This window comes from Alnus glutinosa, chromosome 3 (assembly GCF_958979055.1).
Source record: "Alnus glutinosa chromosome 3, dhAlnGlut1.1, whole genome shotgun sequence".
NCBI classification, from domain to species: domain Eukaryota; kingdom Viridiplantae; phylum Streptophyta; class Magnoliopsida; order Fagales; family Betulaceae; genus Alnus; species Alnus glutinosa.
In genome coordinates, this window is record NC_084888.1 from 20466424 (window position 1) to 20492490 (window position 26067).

The window sequence follows — 26067 nt, forward strand, 5'->3', positions numbered from 1 at the left end:
AGAGTTGGTCTTTTGGTTTTAGTTGGTGGGGTTTGACGCTTTCCGCGCTTTGCGCTTTTTTTTTTTTTTAAGTGAAAAATCTCGTTCACCGGATTGAACCGAGACCAAATCAGTCTAATGTTCACGGTTATAAAAATTTCTTAGTAAATTAAGTCAAAGGCACAAGGACAGAATATCATCTACCCAGACAAGGTCAGAATTAGACCACCAATACAGACCACAGCTGCTACAAAATAACCTAAATAACAGAATATGCATCTACGTATACAAGCCTCTACTTGATCGAAGAGAGGACGCACATTTTGAGCTATATAATAACTTTTACAAACCAGGTTTGATCTAAAAATACAGAGCAACTTCCTTACAATAGTACAACAAGGCTGAAACAAAAACAACAGGGAACAACGACAAAGCCGGAACAAAATTGGGGCCACGCCATCAAACCATCTAGAAGAATCCAAACCCAAATTCTCGGCAAATTCGCCCCCACGAGCACACCTGAAGCAACCCTTGTACCCAAAAAATACGCCCCTTGTGCAAGGAAACGGTTACCCAGGGAAAATAACTATCATTCGAGCCCTCGGTTAGTCAGGTTGTACAATGCTTAGTTCCCTTAAGCTTTCTAATTGACCCATGTAACGAGTGTTAGGCCAATGTTCCCAAACCAGATGGTTTTAGGGTACTAGATGTGAAAACACCTCTAAAAGCTTACTAACTCGAATTAAAAAGGCTAAATAATTGAACTAACCATGACTTTAACCAATCCAAATTTTTCACCTTTTGACGTGAACACTCATTACTTAATGAGGTAAGAAATCCAGTTACTCAGTAAAAGCTTAAAAAATTGTTTTTTTTTTTAATATATGCCAAGGTATTCATCTAATAAGTCACTCAGCTTCACCCAAGACATTGAAACATACACAATCAAGTTTACATGTCATACCTCACAAATGTACTAATGTGCTTGTGGTAAATCAAATCAAAACAAGTGATTCTCAATTGCCAAAAGTAAGTAGCAGGATTTTAGAATTTTTTTCAAATGATCATGTGTTCAACATTCTAAGCTCACCAATGAATTTCAAATCACAATTGTTAGATCAACCAAAGTCATAAAAATAACATGAACATGCAATTTCAAAAAATATTGGACAAAGTATGTGTGTTTTTTCCATACCCCCAGACTTGAATTACACATTTTCCTCAATGCGTAGAGAAAATGGAAAGATCATACCACGGAGATAGGAAATCTGAATGAGACATGGCACATAGCATACCCCCAAACTTGAATATAAGAATACTTGTCCCTGAGAAACCAAATATACTTATCTTGGAAGATGTTGCTCGAGCGCAGATGAAATACACTCGATCCTAGAGAGGAATTCTAATTTGAAACCAGAAACAGAGAGAAAGAAAGAAAGAAAAAATTACAAGATGAGTTATCTTCCATGAATGCTAAGTTTAACGTCTTCAGCCAAACAGGAAAACGACAAATATGAAATTAAAAGAAAATAAAACAAAAATAAAAAACCAATAGAAAATTGTAAAGGATATGGCTCCTTCAGTGCAGGATGTGGCCTCCATTTGATCAATGGACCTGAAAAATTTCCTCTACAACATTTTGAATTATAAGTCATTAAAGCAATCAAGATTGTCTTGGGTAATTGCAACGCATCAAAAACTTTGAACTCAATTTTCTCCCCATTCACCTTCATACTCACAATACCCTTTTTCACACAAATTTTAGTATCTGTAGTTCTTATATAGGGTCTTCCCAAAATAACAAGTAAAGGCAATGACATAAGTGGTTCTTCCATCTCCAAAATAGTGAAATCAACAAGTACGATAAATTTATCTACTTTTACCAAAACATCCTCCAAGATACTTCTCAGTCTTTTAATGCTTCTCTCTGCCAATTGTAAAGTGATTGAGGTTGGTTGAAGCTCCCCCAAACCCAATGTCTCATACAAAGTGTATGGTAGCAGATTGATACCTGCTCCCAAATCCAGCAATGTAAGATCAAAAAGTTGGTCGCCAATCTTGCAAGGAATAGTGAAACTACCTAGATCTTTTAGCTTTGGTGGCAACTTTCTCAATAGCACCGCACTTACCTCTTCTGTTAAAGTAACTTTTTCATGAGCCTGAAACTTCATTTTATGAGTGCAATAGTCCTTTAAAAATTTAGCATAAGAAGGAATTTGCTGAATAGCATCAAATAAAGGAATGTTTATTTGAACTTTTCTAAAAGTCTTAAAAATATCCAAAGGTTGCTTTTCTTTCTTTGGCTTTACTAACCTTTGTGGGAAGGGTGGTGCATTTACCTTTTCCTTTTCACTTACCTTGGAAGTTATGGCTTCAGTTGGAGATGCTGGTATTGTCGCATCAATTCCCACCTTATTGTCAATGGTCTTCCCACTTCTGAGGGTTGTCACAGCTATGATGTAACACCCGAAAAATTCTAGCTCTTAAAAAACTCATTGATATTGTTGAGGAGACAATATCAATAAATTTCTATAACTAAGCCTAGAGTTGTTTTTAGCTTAAAGATTAAGTCTTAAACCCTTTTAAAGTTTATGTTAAATTTTTTAGCTTAAAACTTTGACTTGACCAAAAACAGGTCAAACGAACTCATATTTAGTCGAATCAAAGCCCGTTATACTCACAATAGAAATATCTATCATATGGTAAAACGTTGTGAAAAGTCCACCGGTTGACTTTTTAGACTTAGAGTTGACTATTTAGTTGCCAAATGATACTTTTTGTTGACATTTAATTTCTAAATTTGGACATGATAAATATGTTTTTAGAGCTTATAATGATTCAATATATATATAGTTAATACTTGAATCCTATGAAGTCAAAATTCAATTTGGTAACAGTTGACTTTTTGACTCGAAACCGGTGCTTAAAATGATAAAATTGTCGAATTAAACAAAAAACTGTAAAAAAAAATATCACAATGCTTCTAGAACATTTTTTGAGTGTAGAAGTCAAGAGTAATGATGAAGGAATAAAAAATCTCAAGAATATCATTAGTGTAATCATGAAAAGAAAGAAAAATCAGTCAAACAAGTGCAAGCGTAGAAAATAGTTTAAAGATATTTTGGTTTAACTTGTCAAAGTAGACTGAAACTTTGACTGGACCGAAACTGAGTCAAAACGAACTCGAAATGAGTCGAACTAAAAAGAAAAAAGTGTTTGTCTTGAAGTCCTTCATCTACCATCAAAATTTCATGTAAATCGGAGTACGTTTGAGCATCAAAAAGTTGCTCGGAGTAGACTGCTTTCTATTTGGACAAAAATCCTAATTCAAATAGATAATAAAATAAGGACTAGTTTGCAAAAACTTATCAAGCAAGTTAATACTTTTATTATATTTTTCACCTCATATCCCTACATGTCTTCTATAAATAAGCAAGCAATGTTCTTGGTTTTTACACATAAATCATAGACAACTTTCATGAAAGTTTTTGCTTTGGTTTTCTCTTCCTTTTTCCTTACTTCTACCACACGGCCACTTTAGTGTTCGTGAAAGTTTTTCTTTCCAAATCAACTTGGTAAGTGATCTTGATGCATAGATTGACTTTTTAAATATTCCTAAAAAAGCGTTTGATGCACTTCTACAATATCGAGTTTAAAAACTCAAAAGATATGGTTTGAACGTAAAACTTTTAAACAAATATCTTATGAACCACTTAGCATCTCTTTCTTACTATTTGATTTCATTACTTGTTTTATGAATTGTTTAAGACCCAATAAACTTAAGAGATAAAAGAATTAAAGTAAAATGTAATATAAACTACTTTTACATTTATTGTCCTCATGACTAACTGATCTTATGACTTTCTTGAGTAGATCGTATTTATATTTCATTGTCTTCATGATTGATCTTATAACTTTTATGAGTAGATCGTATTTATATTTCATTGCCCTCATGACTTTCATGAGTTGATTGTATTTACTCTTATTATCTTTATGACATATTTTAATCATTCAAGTTCATATTTGGTGGTATTGGTCATATAGCCTCGTCATCAAATCATAAATCCAGGTTAAGATTGTTATAAGTGATTGTCTCAGCATAATGAAGTGATGGATAATAATGAATATAAAGAGATGAGGGTCTATAAACAATGATTTGTTTGATAGATAATTGATATATATGTATTGTTAGGATTCATATTTAAGTATTATGTCGCCTATGTTTCGATGCTTAAATATGAATCATTGTAGTACTTATATTTATATATATTTCGTTAGGGTTCATGTTTAAGTATTATGTTGCAATGTTTTGATGCTTAAACATGAATCATGGTATTATTTATATTCTCATATTATTCTCTTTATTTAACTTACAATTCTTATGGATAATCATAAATTGCTCTAAAATACTTATAAAGTACTTTAACCTAAAGGTTTAGGTTTAAACATTATGTCACCAAGAGCACTATGCTATGTTTCGGTGTTTAAACATAAAGTTCAAAATGTCCACCGACCTCCCATTTTCGACCAATACCCGGCGGGTGGTGAAGTTGGCTATAGACAGTGTCACTACTAGGGGATCGTCGTGGGGGTGCTGTATCCCTCTAAGACACTCGGTGAAGGTGATTGTATGGGCGGCAACCTTGGGGGACTTCAGTGGTCTTTCCAATGTGCACACCTCACCATTAGATATCTGTCGAGCATAGGCTTTTCTCAATGCGTTGGAAAGACCCCCTCTGACATATCCCCCAGCAATATTCTGAATCTCTCACTGGGGTCCAGGATCTTAAACTGGTCGAGGCATGTCCCGTTGATCTTCTGGCTAAGGGTTTTGAGGTTTCGCCTCTCGTTTATGCAGTTTCCCTTCTTGTATCATTTGTTCTATCAAACTCCGCAGCTGGTAGCAATCTTCTATGTGATGCTTGTTCTCTTGATGGTACTAGAAATATTTGTTGGTTCTAAACTTGTTGGGGGAGTGGCAAAGTTTAATGGACCACTAAAAGCCTAGCTCGTTGTGGGCTTGCATTAAAACATTGGCAGCTTGTACTTGAGGAGATCAAAGGTCTATTGTTGGGCGGGTTAGCATTCCTCTATCCTCCAAGGTCGGGCTTCTTTGTCCACTCATGGCAACTCCTTCCTCCTCTAGTCTGATCATTTTGCTCGGTTGGCTTGTTCCACAAAAGCTCTGATAGTCTCGTCAACATCGATGAACTCTTATACTTTGGTGATGAAGTCTGAGATGCTCGTTGGGGTCCTCTGGGATGGTTTCGATATGAATGGGTTGTGGGGCCAGATACCTCCTGACAAGGCCGACAACACCACCCTTTCGTTCAGATCATCGGCCATCAGCTTCTCACTGTTCAAGCGAGCCATGAAGTCCTTCAGTGATTCATGTTCTAGTTGTTTCACAGTGAGCAAATATGCAATTGGCCTTCACCGTCGGCGGCTACCACTAAAATGTGACAAAAAACTTGTACCTAGCTCAGTGAAGGTCCCTATGGACCATGGGGGCAAGCTGCTAAAACAACGCCTGGCGATCCCCTTCAGAGTGAGCGGGAAGGCTCTGCACATGATCTCGTCTGAAGACCCTTGTAGTGCCAGTAAGCTAGGTAGGTCTCCAGATGGTATGCCGAATCTTTATTTCTGTCATATTGGGTGTCTTCAGGGGGGCCGCTGAGAACAATCCCTATTGGGCCTGGGGTTGTTCTGACGGCACATCATCTTATAATTTTGCTGAAGAAATAATTCCATTGTTTTGGAGATGTGTTCCTGTCGTGCCTCGAGAACGTTGAGGCGTGTCTCAAGTGTGTTGTTGGGGCCTCCCGGTGGAGGAGGGGGTAGATTCTCTCCACCAAGATCAGCGTCCTCCGTATGCAGATGGGAGTGTAAGGCTTGGTTGTCTGGTATCCCAATGACGGGGATATTCTGAGATGTGGCCATGTTTTCTGGTATTGCATGTTGTTCGTTCTAGCCTGGCTTTGGCTGATCGAGTGTCAGATTCAACTAGTCGTTCATCGTTCCCTGCTACGTCATGCGAGGTTCCAGGATCGTGTGGCCATCATTTGTGACTTTTGTCGTATTGTGAATGACGGCACCAACTACTAATGTAGCTGTCACGCTTAGTAGCCAGCGGTCTCGGGATCCTACAAGATTGAAAATCAGGCGTGGTATGTCGTGCAAGGGGGATGGCTGCGGCAACACCACCTTCAATGTTAAAGTCAATGAACAAGTAAATTAAAATAGCAATAAAGAGAACACAATAAATAAGAGTAAACAACGTATTCGAGTGTAATAGAGTATGTACCTTGGGTTGGGGCTCTGCCTAAGGTTTTATAGAACAACCCCTTTCTCCCTCAAAGTCTAAGGGAGTGATTTCCGGCTAGATTCTCTATGGTATCTCCCGAGTTTTTCACATTTGTATGACCTTTCTTAATTCTTGGTGGGGGGCGTGCAGTCAATCGTTAGGGCTGAATAACTTTCTTCTCAAGCGTTATGATTCTCTATGATCCTTTCCTTCTGAGATCATTTTCCTTTTTGGGGTGATATTCCCTAGTAATTTGTGTAGCATTACACAGTCCTAGCGGGATTGGACTAGGGCATGGTCAGCACACTTGGGCCGTTGTAAGTATTGAAGTTGTGTTTGGGTCTGAGCCATCTAGGGTTTGAGGCCGTCTATTCTAGCAGCCCCCCATTCTCTTGGGCCACGGGTATCGGCCAATGGAAATGAGAGTGAAGGTCCATTTTAGCAACCTCCCATTCCGTTGTGCCACGGGTGTGGGCCAACGGGAATGGGATTGAAGGTCCATTGCAATAATCATAACTATTGTGATACAAATTGCATTCACTAGAGAGGTCATAATGTTCTGGTTGTTATGAAGTACATATAGTGTCTTGCATCTTTTTTCATTGAAAATGATTCTCTTACAACTCTCACACAATCCCCTCTCACAATGTGTGGGACGCACATACATTAGTCCAACACAATATAAGAGGGGTTGTGTGTGAGAGGTTGTAAGGGAATTACTTTCCTATCCCATTATATCGTTGAAGAGAGAGAAAATGGGAGAAGAACCCCACTAAAGTTTCCTATGCCTTAGGAGAACCAACGGGTAAGGGTTGAGTTAGGTGAGATATTGGAGTTAACCAAGCTTTTGGCCTCCTGTTCCTACCGATGAAATTCAAAATAACCAATATCTAAGTGAGTTCCAACAAGACATGAGTGCGTTTGCTACGACAATTTTACGTACTAAAAATATATTTTTATATCAAATCGCAAAAATTGAGTTGTTTAAGATTACATTTTTAAAAAATTGCAATTTGAAAACTTAAAATTATCCATTTTCAAATGGTAGGTAAAGAGATGCGTTATTAAAAACGCGTAATTTTAAAAATTATATTTTTTCAAATCACACATTTTAATTTTAAATCGTAAATTTTAAAATCACAAACTTAAACACAAACGGACCATAAACATCAACACACACAACCATAAACATCATCACACTACAACCCCCAACACACACACAAAAAGAAAGAAGAACAAAAAAAAAAAAAAGAACAAAAAAAAAAAGTATGACACGTTTCTCAATGGATAACGCTCCCTCCAAAGCACTAAACTTGAACCAGCGTGTTTCACACACACACACACACACACACACAACCATAAACATCATCACACTACAACCCCCAACACACACACAAAAAGAAAGAAAGAAAGAAAAAAAAAAGAAGAACAAAAAAAAAAAGTAAGACACATTTCTCAATGGAGAACGCTCCCTCCAAAGCACTAAACTTGAACCAGCGTGTTTTTTCTTGCTCTCTTTTTCTCTTCATTGTTGGTTCAAGATTTAAGCTAGACCTTGGAGTTTTCAATATCAATAACAAATCAAGAATCATTGAAGGAATCTTGTTGATTTTCCAATAGAAATCCCAACAACTAAGTATACTAGGTTTTGACAAAAGTTCACCTTTTTATTTTTAATGATTCTCAAATCTTTTCATCATCTTACTCCATATAAATTCTTTTGTATATGATTGATCCAACATGCTCCGCGTATATCCTAAATTGAACATTGATTTTTGCTTCTAATGCACGAGCAATTTCATAGGGGGTGGGGGACATTCCAACCAAGTTTGATAAGGCAACTAAAAAACCATCTAAAGAAACAAGGAACAAAAGTTCATATTAGACAGTCAAGGTGTTGGTATGCGAAAAATTTAGTAAGCTACTACTACCTGGAGCTCTTCTAGAACAGTAATGCAAACTTCATATTAACAGAGGAGAAAAAACAGTCGATTTATTTTTTAAAAGGTAAATAAAATCACCGAGTAGTGTTCCAAAAAACAAAACAAAACAAAAAGGCACTAACTCTTAACGGTTCAGTTTTCAGTTTTCTTTGAAAGGGCAATGAGAGAATGAGTGATCTAAATCACCAATTACACAACAATTGAAATGCCTTCCTTTTTGGGAGGGATCACCACATTCTTATTTCCAGGGAATGCATTGCGAGAGACTTCTACCAGGGCCTTGAAACTATATGGTTCGTGCATAGATAGTTCTGACAAAACTTTCCTGTTCAGTTGGATGTTCTCTTTCATCAGCCCATGCATGAAGTTGCCATAATTAACCTGATAAACAGAAGCAACAAAAACATCACTCTCTCCTGAAAACATATAGAATAAGGGAAGCTGGTAAAACATGTCAATGCAAATATTTCTCTTTTTCCCTTGGGTACGTTTCTATGCATAGATATTCACTTCCTAGTAGGGGGTGTTAGATGAGCCTAACTGCTCGTCAACTCGACTCGGCTTGGCTCGGTTAAATTCGATTCGGTCTCAGGTTGAATAATAAATAAGTCGTTCGTAAACACAATAATCTGCTCGAATATTAAACGAGACATACTCGTATAAAGCTCGTGAGCTCGGCTTGTATAAGTTTGATTCGACTCATTAGGATTGAATCGTTAGCTCCCTCATATGTATATATTTATATACATATGTATATATTTATATATATATATATATATATATATATATATATATATATATATATATATATATATATATATATATATATATGTGTGTGTGTGTGTGTGTGTGTGTGTGTGTGTGTGTGTGTGTGTGTGTGTGTGTGTTTTATAAATATAACACACACAGCTAAAAATAGGTTTCTACTCTCTAGTTCTATATATTAACATATTGTTACCTATAGACAAGAGTTATATACTATATTATATAATATGCATTATATGGTTACATGTTATATATTTATACTATAGTTACATATAATAATATACTAGCATTAGTTACTTACATAGTCGTGTAGACATATACTATATTTTATAGTTATAACTTATTAGTTAATATGTTACTAGTTATTAGTTAATACTTAATATGTTAGTACTAGTTAAAAACTGTAATATGTTAGATTTATATGTTACTATTTATTAGTTGATCTATTTACTAGTTAATAATTATAACATGTTAGACTTATATGTTACTAGTTACTAATTATAATATGTTAAACTTACATGTTACTAGTTATCATGTACATACTAGTTATTATGTTACTAGTGAATATGTGACACTTTATTAGTTAATATGTTAGTAATTAATAACTATAATATGTTAGACTTATATGTCACTAGTTAATATGTTGCTATTTAATAGTTAATATGTATGTTACTAGTGAATATGTTACCATTTTCTTTAAAGTTAAGCTTTTAGAATAACTGATAATTTAGTATGATGTCAGAGAAAAAATAGTCATAGTATACTCCATTTCAATTAAAATATTTCACATGTTAAACTTTACTTGTTAAGGGAAAAAAAATGATTAAACATATATGATTATATTGTAATGTTAATTTTTTTTTTTTTTTTTTTTATAAGTAATAAAACTTTTATTAAAACAAAGCGTAAGACGCCTCTAAGTACACAGGAACTACCAAACCAACCCAAAAAAAAAAACAAAAAAAAAAAAAAAAAAAAACCCACTAAACCCTAAAACCTCAAGACCCACAAAAGGCACATAACACTATATCATGTGAGCCTTGCCTTTCAACGCCTAGATGGTGCACTTGCATCGCTGTAGTTAATGGAGCTTTTCAAGTTTAACAGCTCCCTTCAGCCTTTGGTCTTTTAGCGCGCTATCATTTTTTCCCGATGAAACTCCTCTTCAATGGCATCTAGGATTGCCAATGACGGATCTTTGCCATGAACACCATCCATCGCCCAATCCAAGGGCATGTCGGGGTGTAAAATACCCAAAGGGAAAGGGGATTTCTCCATCCTCCCCATTCCAAATCTCGTCTTCATGATCCCACACACCACGATCTCACCATCCAGGCCAATGCCTATCGGCCACTTCTAAGACTGTATCAGGCCATTAATCCTGGAATCCTAACCCTTTTCATCGTTTAGAGTGCTGCAACCACCCAAAAAGGTTGGAATCCCTTCCACCCCAACTTCCTTAGCAACAAGAGAAGATGACGATGCGACCAACACTATAGTGAGAGTAGGGGTTGCACAGACAGACTGGGATTGAGGAACCCCCTTCGAAGGATACCCCTCACCGGAATAGATTGCTTAACAACCTTCAAGGAAACTGCCACTCCACCAGAATCCAGTAATGGTTGCGCCGCAGCCACCGAGGCTTCCTCGACAGGCAGAGAATCCACCCCCTTTGAGCATTGCAGAGACCTAGTCTCACTGTCAATATCTATCCTCATTGCCGCCACAGACTCTGCAACTAAACTCTCATCCAAATGCACTGCTATGCCTTCTCTAGCACTTCCTATGGTAACTCTAGAAAGGCTTAGATGCCGACGACGTTGGAATAGAGAGACGTATCCTTTCTCCCAATTTTGTCGCCCCTGAGTATAACTTGCCGAATAAAAGCGAGTTCTGCCTGGTGGAGGTGGGCTGAATCCGGAGCTTAAGAGACCCAACACCATTGCTAACCGATGCCAGAGCTGGCCCCTCAAACTTGAGGGAACCTTCCAGTGACGCTGAAGACATCATTCCTTTTGCCGAAGCAGAGAACCCAGCAGCAGCAAGCAAAGGATAAGAAGAGGATGTCGGGAAGGGAGGAAAGACAAACCTTGGAGTAGAGTAGCAAGGTTCTCGAACACCTGAGAAGATTGAGCTATGTCCTCCATCGCCGACACAATGAAGGTATCTTTTGCAACCACCAAAGCAGAATCACACCTACCGGCAAAAGCAGGCCTCACCTGAGAAGACCCACTCTGGCAAACTTCCAAATCCTCGGTTGCAAATGAAGACACAGCGCCATGATCGTCGACAACGAAGAAATAGCAACTTCAAGCGACAGTGCGAACCCGGGATCTGAAGAGAGCCTAGGACCCGCAACTGAGTCTCAAACCCAGACCAACATCCATACCCGTGTCGCCCTCAACAAAACCAGAGCCCATCATCTCACAAACCGGTTTGGGCTTAGACAAGAACCGGCCCAAACGAACACCTCTAAAACCCGGAGAGGGTAATTGGTCCAGCCCAAAACCAACCACTCAACCCACTTCAGCCTTTATTCGATCGCACATCTTTCTCCACGCATACCCTAGAATCTTTTTTCTTCGAGTGATTGACAAGAGTGCCCTTCTTCTTTTTCGCCTTCTTCACTGACCCTACAATCCCCATTGAGTCAGCCTCCGCCCTCTTCAGATTCTTCTCAAACTCAGAGCAATCCATCGCCAATCTCAGATTCTCACCTGCATTCGTCCACTCAACAATCAGCCACTGGAAAGAAATCAAGATGACCCAAAGGCAGTTTCTTTAACTCACCAGAGACCGTGGCAGAACTGGTTGTTGCTCGCACCACTTCTGCAAAGGAGCACCCAGACAAAGAAGCCTTCGCGCCTACTCCCATTTGGTTCCCCTCCATGAAATCTCAACAGAACCCGGCAACCGAGATTTGGCTTCAAAAGGTACCAATAACTGACATAGCTCTCCCACAAATCGTCGCCATATCCCACCTCCACGACCCTCGGGAAGCCAGATGATACCTTTCCGACCACACTTTGCATAAATGGCCACCTCCAGGTAACGACCAGCCTTATTACCACCCCCATGGACCATCAGCACCTTCTCATCCTCACGGTAAGACTTGATGAAATCTTCTTTACCCAGAGACTTCTGCACCTCTTCAACCGTATCCACCAGCCAAACAGAGCATTTGACACCCACCCATGCCCTACAAAATCCTTCCTCCTTTCCTCCAAATGAAAGTCTGCCTTATCAACTCTCACCGAAAAGAAGAATTTTTTTGCTTCCATAGAGAACGCCTCTCCATATCAACACCACATGGTATCTCCATGTGCAACCCTGCTCCAGCACCAGCCTAGCTCAGAACTGACAAGCCAAAACCAAACCAGAACACACAACCAAAAACAGAGCACTATGTGAAAACCCACCACCCGAGAAACTCTGCGATCTAATGTGTCGTTCGAGCTTCAAAGTGGAGAGAGAGAATGGAACCCTAGCAGGACGCGCCTATATGCACCATCGTTGGGGTGAAAGAGTCTAGAAAGAAAAGAGGAGAGAGGCAAGAGCGTTTTCAAATGATTAAAGGATGGAAGTTATAAGAAAACAAAAGTAATGTTAAATATGCATATATATTAAAGTAATATGTATTATATATGTGTGTATCGCCGGTGGCGCACCGGTGCTTGTAGCTCCACGCACCACTGCTTTTTCTTTTTTTTTCTTCCTCCTGTAGCTCTGGCTTTTCTTTGTTTTTTGGGTTTGCTTTCTTGTATTTGGGGTATTGTTGTGTGGGTTTTGGGGGTATTGTTTGGGGGTTTTCTTGTATGAGGGGGTTACTTTGTATCTTAGTGGTTTTATTGTATCATGGAGGGTTCTTTTGTATCTTGGGTGTTTGATGGGGGGTTTCTTTTGAACCTTGGATTTTATTGTATTATGGGGGATTACTTTGTATCTTGGGTGTTAGATGGGGGGTTCTTTTGGGTTTTATTTTATTATGGGGTTACTTTGTATCTTGAGTGTTTGTTGGGGGGTTTCTATTGTATCTTGGGTTTCATGTGGGTTTTGGGTGTTGTGGGTATGTAGTTTCTTATGGGTTTTCTTGGGTTTTTCATGTGGTTAAGCTGAGTTGCTCATGTGTACTTAGGGCACCTTATGCTTTTTTAATGAAATTTTCTTACTTATTAAAAAAAAAAAAAAATGTGTATTTTGTGTATGTGTCTGCAATAAGATCTTAAATTGAACAAAATCAACTATTTTTTATTTTATAAGTAAACAACAATTTTATTTAGAAAGCGTAACGCGCCCCAGTACACAGGCAGTATACAACGAGCACTTACAAACCCAAAACCCAAAACCCAATAACATGCCCAAAAACAGCAGAAAGCCCCAACAACACCCACAAAACCCGAAACGCCAAAAAAAAACACCCACTACAACCAAAATCCAGAGGCACCCAAAGACCAAGCCTACTGAAGCCCACTGAAGCCAACTGAAACCACAAGAGACCCAAAATCCAAGCCGACCGAGGCCTGACTACAAAGCAAACCTAAAAAACAACAGAAAAAACAACCCACAACTCGCCAAGACCTACTTCACGTGAGCCTTGCCTTTCCTACGCCTAAAAGGAACCAAATCGTCGCCATAATTGATGGAGCTATGCAGATTCAGGAGCTCTCTCTTTCCTTTGGACTTCTGGCACGCAGTCATCTTATCCCGCTGAAATTCTTCTTCCATGGCATCTCGAATTGCCATAGCCTCCTCCCCAAAGTCCCTATCCAACGCAAAATCCCCATCCAACGCCCAATCCAAGGGCAAACCATCCCAAAAATCATCTTCTTCCTCCAAAACCACAATCTCCCTGTTATGATCAAAACCGACAGGCCAATTCTTGGATTGGGAGAATCCATTTCCCTCCACAGAGAAAGGAATGATGCAACCACTCGGAGGGGAGGAAGGTCCTACCACCCCGACATCGATGACTTCCGGAGGCGAAGCGGAAGGGGCTAAAACAATCGGGCGAGGGTTGAGAAACCCCTTCTTAAGAATACCCTGCTTCACTGGAGGCTTTACAACCTTAACCGCAGGAGGCTCTGGCATCAACACCTTATTGACAACAAGGCTAGCAGACAACTTCGAAGCTTCCAGAGAGTCCGATAATAACTCATCATTCCATTGCACTGAGTTACCTACCCTAAACTCCCTAGCCCTCCTGATATAATGCTGAAAATGTTGAATTTGCAGCAAAGTGGGGGGGGAGAAGAACGAATCTTCACTCCCAGCTTAGAAGCCCCTGAGAGAGGAGGAGCAGCAGCAGAAACGGAAGGCCCTGAACCACACGAGCTACTGGAAAATTCCGAACTCACTAACAGCCCAGCCGGATTCAGAGGAGCAGCCAACGAGAAGGAAAGAGCCTTGCCAAACTCTGCTAGGTTTGAGCCCTTCAAAGAACCCAGGGACTGAAAGACCTCCTCCGTCGGTGCAGAAGACACCGGAGAAACAAGAACAGAAAACGCCGAGGAAAAGGAGGCCCACCCAGAAGACGCCGGAAAAGATACCGGAGCAGAGAGCGACTAGACGGGACCTGCAGGAACTGCCGCCGAAGGCCGCTCAACAGAAGGCGCTGGAGACAAAGCCTCCGGGATGAGAGAGCGCTGAACGACAGGACCTGGAACCGCCGCCAAAGGCCTCTCAATGGAGATGGCCGCCGAAGACGACGCCTTCTGGGAGGAAGAAAGCTGAACCAAACCTAGACTTGGACTCGAGCCCGGACCCGAGACCCACCTCGAAACCGACTCAGCAACTCTCACAATGGGCTTAATCACCTTAGCCCTAGCCCGAAACCAAGACCCTTTGAAAGCACACTTGCACCTCTTAAGCATCCGGCCCGCCACAAAACCCAACCTGCTTTTAAGCCCAACAGAGGACTTCAAGCCCATTCTATGTGAAGACCCACAAGCCCAAATTAAAGCCTTGGAAAGGCGCCCAAGGATCTCTAGAATCTGCCCGAACACTCCAGACACGCTATCCCTTTGTAGAGAAGAGTCGCCCTCATCATCGGCTACCCCAGACATGCAAGCCGAACAATAGACGCAATCTCTAGAGCTGAGACGCTCATCAACACAACGGTCTTTACCCAGAGGACCAGTTGCTTGCTTCTCCATGGCGGAGCAGCCCACTGGTGGCGGCTTCTTCTCCAAATCGCACCAACCCGAATTCAGCACCGCAGACCGGCAACCCAAGACTGAGGCGGTAGCTCCCGAGCGCACCACCTCCGCGAACGACGGAGTACCTGTTCCCTTTCCCATCTTAACACCTGTTGGAGACCCATCTGTGGCTCCCAGAAGATCCACAACTTTGCTCAACTCCCCCCCCCCCCCCTTCTGAGTCCCCTCCGAAGAATACATCTCACCACCCAGCGATCGAGCCTTCAAACCGAGAAAAGAAAGCAGCTTCCTCAACTCACCCACCACCCAAGACCAACCCCACCCACCACGGCCTTCAGGGAGCCAAATAGCCCATTTCCGACCACCCTCAGCGTAGGCTACCACCTTTAGGAAGCGACCGGCCTTGTTCCCATTCCCTCGAACCATCAGAGCTTTTGTATCCTCCCGAAAGTACTTGACGAAATCCAAATCTGGATCCTTCAAAGACTTCTCGACCGTGGCCATCAACCACGCTGAGCCCTGGACACCCAAAACAATGAACCCACTAAACGCCTTCCTCCTCTCTTCCAAACGAAGCTCAGGCTCTCCTGCCTTCGTTGAAAAAGAGAAGCATTTCGCTTCCACGGTGAAGCAACGCTCCATCTAAGCCGATCCTGAAAGATTACAAGACAATGCCCCATGGAGCCATACCCACAAACCAACCCCTCAGCACCACCAGCCAAAGACCAGCACCAATCGAAGAGGAGACCACTTCTGTCGCACCCAGCACAAACAAGCCAGAAACTAGAACTAGCGTGACGCGCCTACAAGCGCCACCTCTAGCACGGGAAAGAAAAAGAGAGCGGGGAAAAGAGGAGAGACAACGGAGAGTTTCCTAGATCCTTTTTTTCAGCACAAACACACTTGTTGGTGAATGTTCTTCATAGATGCTTGCACTTTTTTTCCTATAGCAATGAGCATTGTAGTTGGCATGGGAGTTGTTTCTCATTGGATTGAACTTTTGACACAGGACAGAAGCTTTAATGGGCTTTTTAAAATAATATAATAAAAATAAAATATGTAGTTTGTCGATCATGTTACTTGAAAGTACCCCAATAATAAAAGAAATATATGCTCAATGAACTAAATTATTTAATTAGTATCTTATATTAATTACTTTTTGACAATATTTTATGAAAATATAGTGTATAAAATACTAAATTAGAATATAATAAGAGAAATCATCTAACCTACGTAGCCTTTTTGGTTCTAAAATTTTCATTTAAATTCATAATTTATCTAAAAATTTCATTTCTTTGGAACAATTTGAAATTAGATAATGCCACAGCCACGTGTGTGGTTGTGGCTGAATTATTTCTTCTCCCTCCTTTGTTGCATGAGACGAGAGACAATACACATAATGACATAAAAGATGTGTCTGTCAAAACAAAACAAAAAGAAGAAAATAAAGAGAAGAAAGGAAACACACACACACACACAGAGAGAGAGAGAGCTCATTGATGTGCCCCGTGGGTAGTAATGTTGGCGCGTCGGTGGCCACCGGGCCACGTGGTGGCAATAGGTCGTTGTCTTTGGCCTAGGGCAATGTCGGCATGCAGTCACTGCTATGGATCGACGGGGTGAGCATGAATTTGAGGGAGGTTGTTGGTGGGTCTTTAGTACTGGCTTTGGTGGCGTGGCCATCGTTGGGTGGTCTTTGGTCACGAAGCATGTCAAGGTAGTTGTCTTGCACAGTCACAGGCCTTTGTATAGTGGTTTTGTATTGGTTGGGTGTTGGAGAAGTTTTATTTTACTATTTTTTAAGTTAAAAATTTACAAAACTCGTGAACCTAGCCGAGTTCGAGCCCAGCTCGAACTTAGCTAGGTTCTTGACAAGCCAAATTCGAACATAGATCCCAAACTCAGCTTGAGCTCGAGCGGAGCCCAAGCTCCCTAGTAATGTATTCGAGCCAAGTCCGGCAGCCCCAAGCTTGGCTCGGCTCGACTTGAATACAGCCCTACGTGCAGGACAAAAAAAAAAAAAAAAAAAAGAAAGAAAAAAAAAAAGTAATCCACTACAGGAGGAGGGGAGGTTAGGGGTTGAATCTGCATCCCAATGACAGTGGAGAATCAACTTCATGAACTTGTGAAAATTGGAATTGCCCACGAAGCTGCATGATATTTCTCAAGCTCATTACAGGAAGTGAAATATCACAATTCATGTAAACTTAATTGTTTTGGTTTGTAGATATATGATTATCTATGCAAAAGGAAGAACCATTTATAAAGGAGGTGAGTGGTAATTTATATGAAGAAAAAAATTGGATCCAAATTATTTATCATAATCTATATTAGTTATGCACCGAAACTATTAAAATTAAACATTTAATGATTACGCAAAACATAAATATTTATTACTAAGAGGGATTGTTACGATCCTAAGGGTTAAAAGTTTAACCAAATCACTTCAATTAGAAAAATAAAAAAGGTAATTGCTAGAGAGAGAAGCTCCCAACTTTCTAGAGAGAGAGTTTTCTTTAGGAATCTGCTTGCCGGGGGAAGGAGGTCTCACGCCTCCCTCCTCCCGGGCTTTTGTCTTCCAAGCTCTTAAGCTTGGAGTTTTTGTCCCTCCATGGTTTAACCAGTGGAGGATTTTTGGGTCCTTACCATTAGGGTAGGGTGTTTTGTTCCACTCGGACCAGTTCCGCTAGTGGCTGGTGTTCTCCTGATCCTTCGGGGTTGTGGAGTTCTTTAGTTTATTGTTTTGTGTTGTTTGTTTAGTTTTTCTTTTCTCCAGCAGGAAATCTTCAGTGGCTTTGTTGGTTTTCGAACAGTCTGTTCTTTGAGTCCCTAGTTTTTTCGCTTTGTTTGGCAGTGCTTGGTAAAGTTTTATTTTTGAGCCAGATCTATGCGTTTTCATTGGAGATCTCCCATCACGCGCCGCATAGCTGTCTTCGCCACCGCTTTCCGGTCTGACTGTTTCAAGCTACGGTCGTGTCTCTATTCCCTGACCGGCGCGTGGCCCGTACGCGCAGGGGAACTTGCCTCCCGGATCAGCGCGTGAGGGTTGTGCCTCGCTTCTCAGACCTGGTTTGTGGATACTGATGGTGGTTTGTGGTGGTTGGAGGCTGCTGGGTGTCTTGGGAGATGGTGTGTGCGTTGTACGTGCCGACTCAAGCAATGGTTGGTTCTTTTTCTGGCGATGGCAGTGGCTGTTTTCTGTTTGGTCTTTGTATATTCCTTCTTTTCACAGTTTATCTTTTGCAATAGGCTGATTTTGTATGGACTTTATCTTTGGGTGGGTTGTGCTTTAAAAATTGTAGGTTCATATCTTATTAGTCTATTGTATTTGATAGCTGCTTTAAGTCAGGTTTTATCCTTACATAGTGGGTGGAGATTCTTTATCTCTAGTCACTAAGATGGCCTTTGAGCTGTGCTTTCCCCTTCGGGTGTCAGTTTTCACCTTCTGTTTTATGCTGGGTTTGTAAAGTCCTCTGGAGGATTGTATTCCCCTTTTGGGGCTGTTGTTGTATTCCCCTTTTGGGGCTGTTGTCTTCTAATGAAGGTGATGTTCAAAAAAAAAAAAAAAAAGTTTAACCAAATCAGTATCTCATAATCCTAAGGTTTTTGGATCAATGGTTAGACCATTAACAATTAGTATCAGGGCAGGCACCGCATTATGGGTTCAAGGAATGGAGGTAGCGACCTATAGGCTAGATTAAAATATCGTCGTATTATGTATGGCCATAATGTTAAGTCATTGAATGCTGATAGGTGGGTGGAACTACCAAAAGAGAAAGGTTTATAATCATGTGAATGCCGATAGAGTGGGTCGCCGTAAACGTTGAATTTGGAAGCATGATGGAATATTACAATCATAGGGATTAAGGGTTTAACCAAATCAGTATCTAAAAATCCTAAGGATTTTAGATCAATGGTTAGACCTTGTTAAGGGGTATACTGGATTAATGCTGATACAAATGAGACCATACTAGCCCACACCATGTTGAAAAGTATAGGTATGCATGACCAATATCACAAAACAGTAATTCAGCTAAGGATATGATTGAAACAAAAGAATAGTTCATCATCTGAAAACTTACAACTAATGGTGGATTTATATCCAATGTTATAAATAAAGGAGAAAAAGCTTTGTTAAGTCAGAAAACCGACACTTGCCATCAAACTTTTTTCATAACCATGTTATATACTTATTTATATAATTTTTGTTTTGGTCCACTATAATGGGGTCACAAGTTTAAGCAAGGAGAGATAACCCTTTCCAACCCCTTAAAATTGCACCATCTCTGGTGAATATGAGATTAATCTCATGTATTTAAATGAAGATAATTAGCACCTTTGAAAAGAAAGAAAGGGGGTGGGTACCAAAGGGGGAGGGGGGTGGCCCCTTTGGTGCTCAAAACTCTCCGCACATTTTATCTTCTTCTTCCTCACACACATGAAAATGGGTCTTTGAATCTTTTCTAAATCAGTTTACCAATCTACCAATCTCCTCGAAACCCATATAACAGTTTCCTCTCCCACCCTTTGTCGCTCACCTTGGATATCAATCGTTTTCTAGAATTCAAAGTTGTTTATGGTGTTCTTTTTTGACTGCTGTGACATTCAATTTATTGGCTTTGTTAGGTTTGAATCTTTATTGCTTCTTTGTTGCAAATAAAAACGTCAAACTTGTCAGTAACTTTTTTTCTCCTCCAAATCTTTCTTTCTTTCTTTCTTTTTCTTTTTTTTTTTCGGATACCCTTCGAAATTTAGGGTATTGGGTTTCAACTGTCAATCATTTTAGCTTTGTTTAAGGTTCAAGAAATGGTTATTGATCTCTTCTCGGAAAGTTCGAGTTTGGGTACGAGTCCTAGAATTTCATTTTCTCATGATTTTTGCCAATCCGATATCGTCCCTGTTGAACACCATCCTCTCCGATCAAACTCCTCCAATTTGAGTAATTCGAGCGTCGATTTCGACTTTTGTGTTCGTGATCGTGAGGGCTTTGATCAAGAAAAAAGTGATTACTAACGCAAAGCAAATGGATCATCAATCACCCACCGGCCCTAGGGGGTGGCTCACAGGCCACCCCCCTCCCCCTAAGGGGGGTGGCTGCCACCGCTTTCTTTGTCCTTTTTTCAATATATATATATATTAGGTTTAATATTTTTTATTAAATTACTGTTTGAGGGCATTTCTGTCTTTAAACAAAATTTAACATCTAAAAATAGAATATTCTGTTCAATTTAACGAGATTACCTAACGGAATGGGAGTTTTGATATGTAAATGGTAGTTCAATGCTCTCTTTTGGTTAAGGTGTCAGTTCGTAGTGGCATATTGACAATGGTCGGTAGTTCATGGGGAAAAAAGTAATTACTCCTAGTTTTTATGTCCCTATTTACTACCTCAATCTACATCCTTTCGAGCCTTTGTCTCATAAAACATCATGAAACTTTAGCTTGTACTGCATCATCACTCCTCATTAGTTGTGCATGTGTGAGTGTCCGCAAGAGTCTTAAAATAAAACAAATTTAATAAACAGAAAAGGAGATACACACATTGAGAAGAGCTTTCATCTTAACCCAACCAACATTAAAAAAAAAACAAAAAAAAAAACGAAAAAGGCAATACTGAGTAGCAAAACTATTGGCAACTAATTTGTGTGTGTGTGTGTGTATTTGTTTAAGCAAAATAGCAACTAATTTACAAACACTTTTGGTACTGGCAAACTATTGGTCACTACCTATCCATTAAAAAAATAACATAGTAACTACCATGGGGAAAAGAATTGTTAGATTATATTTTCTTTTAATCTGCACTTGATGTGTACACCTTAAACACATCAGTCATCAATGCATTACATTATAAACATAGTCCTTCTATTCATTACTAGTCGACAAAATGGTTTAGTAATAATCTCAATGTTTTACCACAAATGTCCATTGTTTCTTTAAATAAATATAAGTATTTGAAATTATAATATATATTTCATTAATATCTTTGAACTTGAGAACCTAAATATGGAAATTAATATTGATATTTTATTCCTTGGAGAGGAAAAAATAAACAGTCAAATTTTTCAATGATAAATAAACAATGTAAACTTGCCTCCATGAAAACATCACTGCAACATAATTGATGTTTGGCAAAGATGTTATGACCTCCATAGTGATTAGCCTATACTGATTTTACCACAAATTTCCTCTGCTTCTTCAAATAAATATTCATATTTGAAATTCACATTGATATCCCCAACAATATCTTTGTAGTTGAGAACTCAAATATGGCAGTCGATTGATAGTTTATTCCTTGGGGAGGAAAAAAAAATCAGGAGTGGCATTCTCAATGATATATAAACAATACAAAATTGCCTCCATGAAACCATTGCTGCAGCACCATTTGATTTTTGGGAAAAATGTTATGACCACCATGGCAATTAGCCTGTACCATCCTCACAGATTTGTCACCATAGGCTTACCACCTTAAATTTTTTCCAACTCTGACTATTTGGCAACATCACAATCTAGGTACTGTTGGAAACTTGCCTTGAGTCCATAATAGACCACTTATATTATTTCATTTTTCTCATAGAATTAGGTAACAATCTTTATCCTGTATCACCCACATATGATTTTTCTCAGTTTCTTTTTTGTTGTTATTCTAGAAAAGGCAAACAAAGCTGAGCAATTGAACAAAAATTTAGTAGGTTCTTAAAAAAAGGTAAGGATGGCAGTGCTGCAAAAGCTAAATTCTCTTGGAGAATGTTGTGTGTTCCTAAACAAGAAGGAGGCTTAGGGATAAAGAAGCTGGAGGAGTGGAACCATGCTGCTATGATGAGGCACATTTGGAGCCTTTTTGTCAAAGCATGCTCTTTATGGGTTGCTTGGGTGAAAGAAATTTTATTGAAGGGAATGAGCTTTTGGCAATTCAAAATCCCTCAACTTTTGTACTTGGAGCTAGAGGAAATTACTCAAACTGGGATGAAGCCAAAAGTTTTATGCAGTTTGAAGTGGGTGATGGACGGAATATTCATTTATGGTTTGATCATTGGCACCCAAGTGGTGTGCTTTATGAAAAATATGGCCATCGTGTGGTTTATGATGCATGTAGCAAACCAAAGGCTTGGTTATCTACTGTTATTAAGGATGATAACTGGAACTGGGGGCCAGCACAGCACTAGTAGGAATCCAAAGCAACTTATTTTTTATCAAGCTTGGAGAAGAAGATAAGCCGAAGTGGGTGAGAGTGTTTGGCAACACTCTTATCTCCCTCTCTATTTTTTTTTTCACTTCTCCCAAAAAAATCATATCCAAAACATTCTAACATTTTTTCACTTTTTATATCACATCAATTATTTTTTATTACTATTCAAATAAAAAAACCCACTACAAAACAAAACTTTTTCACTTTTCTATAAAACAATTCCAAACTTTTTTATACTTTATATCACATCAATCACTTCTTATTACCATTCAAACAAAAATTCCACAACACAACCATTAACCAAACACACCCGGTGATTTCTAAATCAGGTAAATACACGAGCTCAGAAACTTGGAATGCAATCTGAGAAAAATAGAGTCCAGTAGCTTGGTGGAAGCTGATTTGGTTTCCATGAGCTATTCCAAAACAAGCCTTCATCACTTGGCTGGTTGTGAGGGAAGCTTCGACCACAAGTGATAAGTTGTTACAATGGGGCTATAAAGGGGAAGTGAAATGTGTATTTTTTAGAAGTGGAATTGAGGATAGAGATCACCTGCTTTTCCTTTGTGGATATAGCAGAAGAATTTGGAGATGTGTCATGCCTAAGTGCAATATAATGGACCCTCCTACAAACTGGGAGGATGTTATCCGTATGGGAATGCAGAAGTGGCAAAAGAAGACTTTGCAGGCTTATCTTTGTAGACTGGTCATGGATAACAGCATACAATGTATGGAGAAATAAGAATGAGCTTCGGCATGGTGGTCAGCCAAAAATAGAACATCAGCTCTTGCAGAAAATTCAATGGGAAGTTAGAGCTAGGATTCTAGTGAAAGGTAAATTTTAGGGAACAAAAGGAAACACAGATATCTTTTGTAATTGGGGTATTGAAAATGGGATTTTGGTGATTTCTCTTCATCTTAAATTGTTAACCATCTTACATCTAAAAAGCTGTATTTCCAGCCTATAGCAGAACTCAAAACAAATTGGAGATATGAAAACAGGTCAAAACATTCTGCATTAAACTCTAGAATTTTTCATTCCACTGATTAAACCAATTAAACAAATGTAGGAGCTCAATAAAAGTTGTCCAATTCTACCACCCTAGCGAACCACAATCCTAGATCGTTCAAAATGTTGTACACTTTCATCCAAGTTCAACACAAAAACTTACAAGCTACAATGGTAAAGAATTTATTTGAAGACTACCTTATCATATACTTATCAAAAACTTTGAATGAAACAATCTATATAAGCTGTCTGTAAGCCTATCTCCATCATCAGGATAAATGGTATACAAAGTTCCCATTCCACATAAAAATGGGTATTCTCTAATTCATTGGATCAATAAATAAAGAAAAAGACACACCATGATTAGCCCACAAAGGAATATGAAACAGCAAGTAGCCGCAAACAACTTCTAAGGCTTTTAATAGTAGTGAGCAAGATTTTGATAAGCCAGAAGCAGCGAGTATACGAAAAGAATCATGTATATAACCAGAAAAAGAAAAACATACGCCGTGTTGGCGGGTGCCGGCGTTGATGCGTTGGATCCAGAGGGAGCGCATGTCACGCTTCTTGTTGCGGCGGTCTCTGTAGGAGTACTGCAAGGCCTTCTCCACTCTCTCTGTCGCTATTCTTATGCAGTTCTTGGCCCTGCCCCTGAACCCCTTTGCAAGCTTAAATATTTTGTCCTTGTTCATCTTTCTTTCCTTCCTTTCATACAAGCAAACAAACATACACACCCACCCAATTGAATATCATGCTTCATAACCCACAAAGCCGATCAAAGAATTGCGTGCGTAGGAATTTACCTGCTATCACCAACCAAGGGCCGTGCTAGTCACTCACTGTGGAACACCCTCAGGACTCAGGACTCAGTACTCGGGAGGGTTTTACATTATAAGGCGAGAACCCTCATTTTTTCTGCCTGAGGGAATTTCTTCTTCTTTTTTTTTCTTTTTTTTTCTCCCTCTCTCTCTCTCTCTCTCTCTCTGCTTCAGTCTATTTGCAAATTTACTTCTTGAGATCATTTCTATTAGTCTCGTCAAAGTAGTTAAAAATTATTTTTCTCTATTTTGGTGAGTTACTTTTTTAAAATTCTCCCAGCAACCTCACTATTTTAACTATTTTTTATCACTATTCCATTTAAATAATTTTTTTTTTTCAGATTTCTTTATTATTTCTATATTTAATCTTTTTATACAACAAGCTACCATACACATTCATCGTGAGATTAGACCATTGCAAATAAATTCACAGAAGTTTTTATTTGCTTCTCAACCAAATTCAAGAAAAAAAGAAAGAAAAGATAAATGAAATAACCACAAAGTTTATGGCAGGGACAAAAAAAACCTTCATGTCCATGAAATAAGAATATCATCGTATGAGAGATATGGGAGATGGGAGAAGAAAATGAGAGAAAAAGGGAAGAAAAAAAAAAGTGTGTTGATCATGTGAGAGAGAAATGAGAAATAAAATTGGTGAGTGAATATTACTCATCAAAATTGGTGAGTATTTTCACTCACCAAAACTTTTTGATTAAAATGGTGAGGCTGCTGGAACTGGTTTTTTAGTGTTGTCATTAAATTGGCTCACCAAAATAACTAAAAAGTTATTTTGATGAGGCTACTAGGAATGTTCTAATGTGATGTGTCTTCACTAATTTTTAGTTTTTTTTTTAAAAAAAATAAAATAAAATAAAATAAGAGTAAAGATACACTTCATACTCATTTTGTCACATCCACTTTATACAGTTCACATGGCATAAGCTGAATTGAAGTAAAAAGTTTTGTTTCTCAAGTGACCATTCAACTTACACCGGTGTGATGAATAGATTTATTATTAGGTCCGTTTATGTTTGCGATTTTAAAACATGCTGTTTAAAAATAATGTTTTCAAAACGTGTGATTTGAAAATGCAATTTTTAAAAACACAGTTAAGCGTTTAGTAAAATAGCAGTTTGGCCCTTAAATTCGTAGTTTAGTATTTAAAATCGTGCGTTTTTAAAAACGCACCCCTTGCCTACGATAAAAAGAAAAAAATCAGTTTTTTCTATTTTTTAAAAACGTAATTTTTTAAAAACACTCTCAAATGATTTTTTTTTTTTTTTTTTTTTTTTGCAATTTGATTTAAAATTCCACTTGTAATTCGTGAAATCGCAATGTCAAACATGCTTTATCTCATTTTATGTGCCATAGTTTAAAATGATAATGTAGTGGCCTAGATTTTAAGACATAAAATATAACATCTTAAATTGGAATTTAAGACCTAATGATAATACAAACCAATATATGAATATTTACAAGAATAAATATTCCTTAATATTTAATATGAATATTTATAAGATTAAATATTCATTAGTATTTGAAGTACGTTTATGATTATAAATCAAAATAGAAATAAAACGTCTAGACTAGACCTGGCACTTGATCCTCAGCTTCTAGCGATCGATCCAAGGTGGCGATCGATTCACAAGTTGGCGCTTGATCTAAGTTGACAATCGATCCACAAAATGTGGCAATCGGGCAGCAACTAATAAGATTAACTGTCTTCAGATGTAATATTAATCCCTAAGGAATTTATGAGATTACATTAATATTTATAAAAATAAAAATTCTTTAGTCTTATTATTTTATAAAAACTCTGATTTTATAAATAAATAAAAAGAGCGGGAGTTAAAGTGCCAAGGCACGAATGAAGAAAAAGACCAAGGGTTAAAGTCCCGCGGCACAAAT

General features: G+C 38.8%; 1 protein-coding gene across 2 annotated transcripts; it reads right to left on the bottom strand.

The window, feature by feature from the left end:
* Window positions 1–8250: 8250 nt before the first annotated feature.
* LOC133863970 (uncharacterized) lies at window positions 8251–24300 on the bottom strand. 2 transcript variants are annotated; one of them, XM_062300143.1, is made up of 3 exons: window positions 24145–24300; window positions 23848–24046; window positions 8251–8607 (listed from the first exon to the last, which is right to left on the bottom strand). In XM_062300143.1, the coding sequence occupies exons 2-3, from the start codon at window positions 24031–24033 to the stop codon at window positions 8416–8418; spliced, it is 378 nt and encodes a 125-aa protein (XP_062156127.1). In that variant the 5' UTR covers window positions 24034–24046; window positions 24145–24300; the 3' UTR covers window positions 8251–8415. The 2 variants fall into 2 exon arrangements, with proteins under 2 accessions (XP_062156127.1, XP_062156129.1); XM_062300145.1 differs by having other exon boundaries at window positions 23848–24042; window positions 24145–24299.
* Between the last annotated feature and the right edge of the window lie 1767 nt (window positions 24301–26067).

Excerpts from the sequence above, each read along its gene's own strand:
- LOC133863970 (XM_062300143.1), bottom strand. The coding sequence starts at position 24,033 with ATGAACAAGGACAAAATATTTAAGCTTGCAAAGGGGTTCAGGGGCAGG. Across the intron at positions 8,608-23,847 it reads CCGGCACCCGCCAACACGGC|GTTAATTATGGCAACTTCAT; the intron begins GTATGTTTTTCT and ends TCTGTTTATCAG.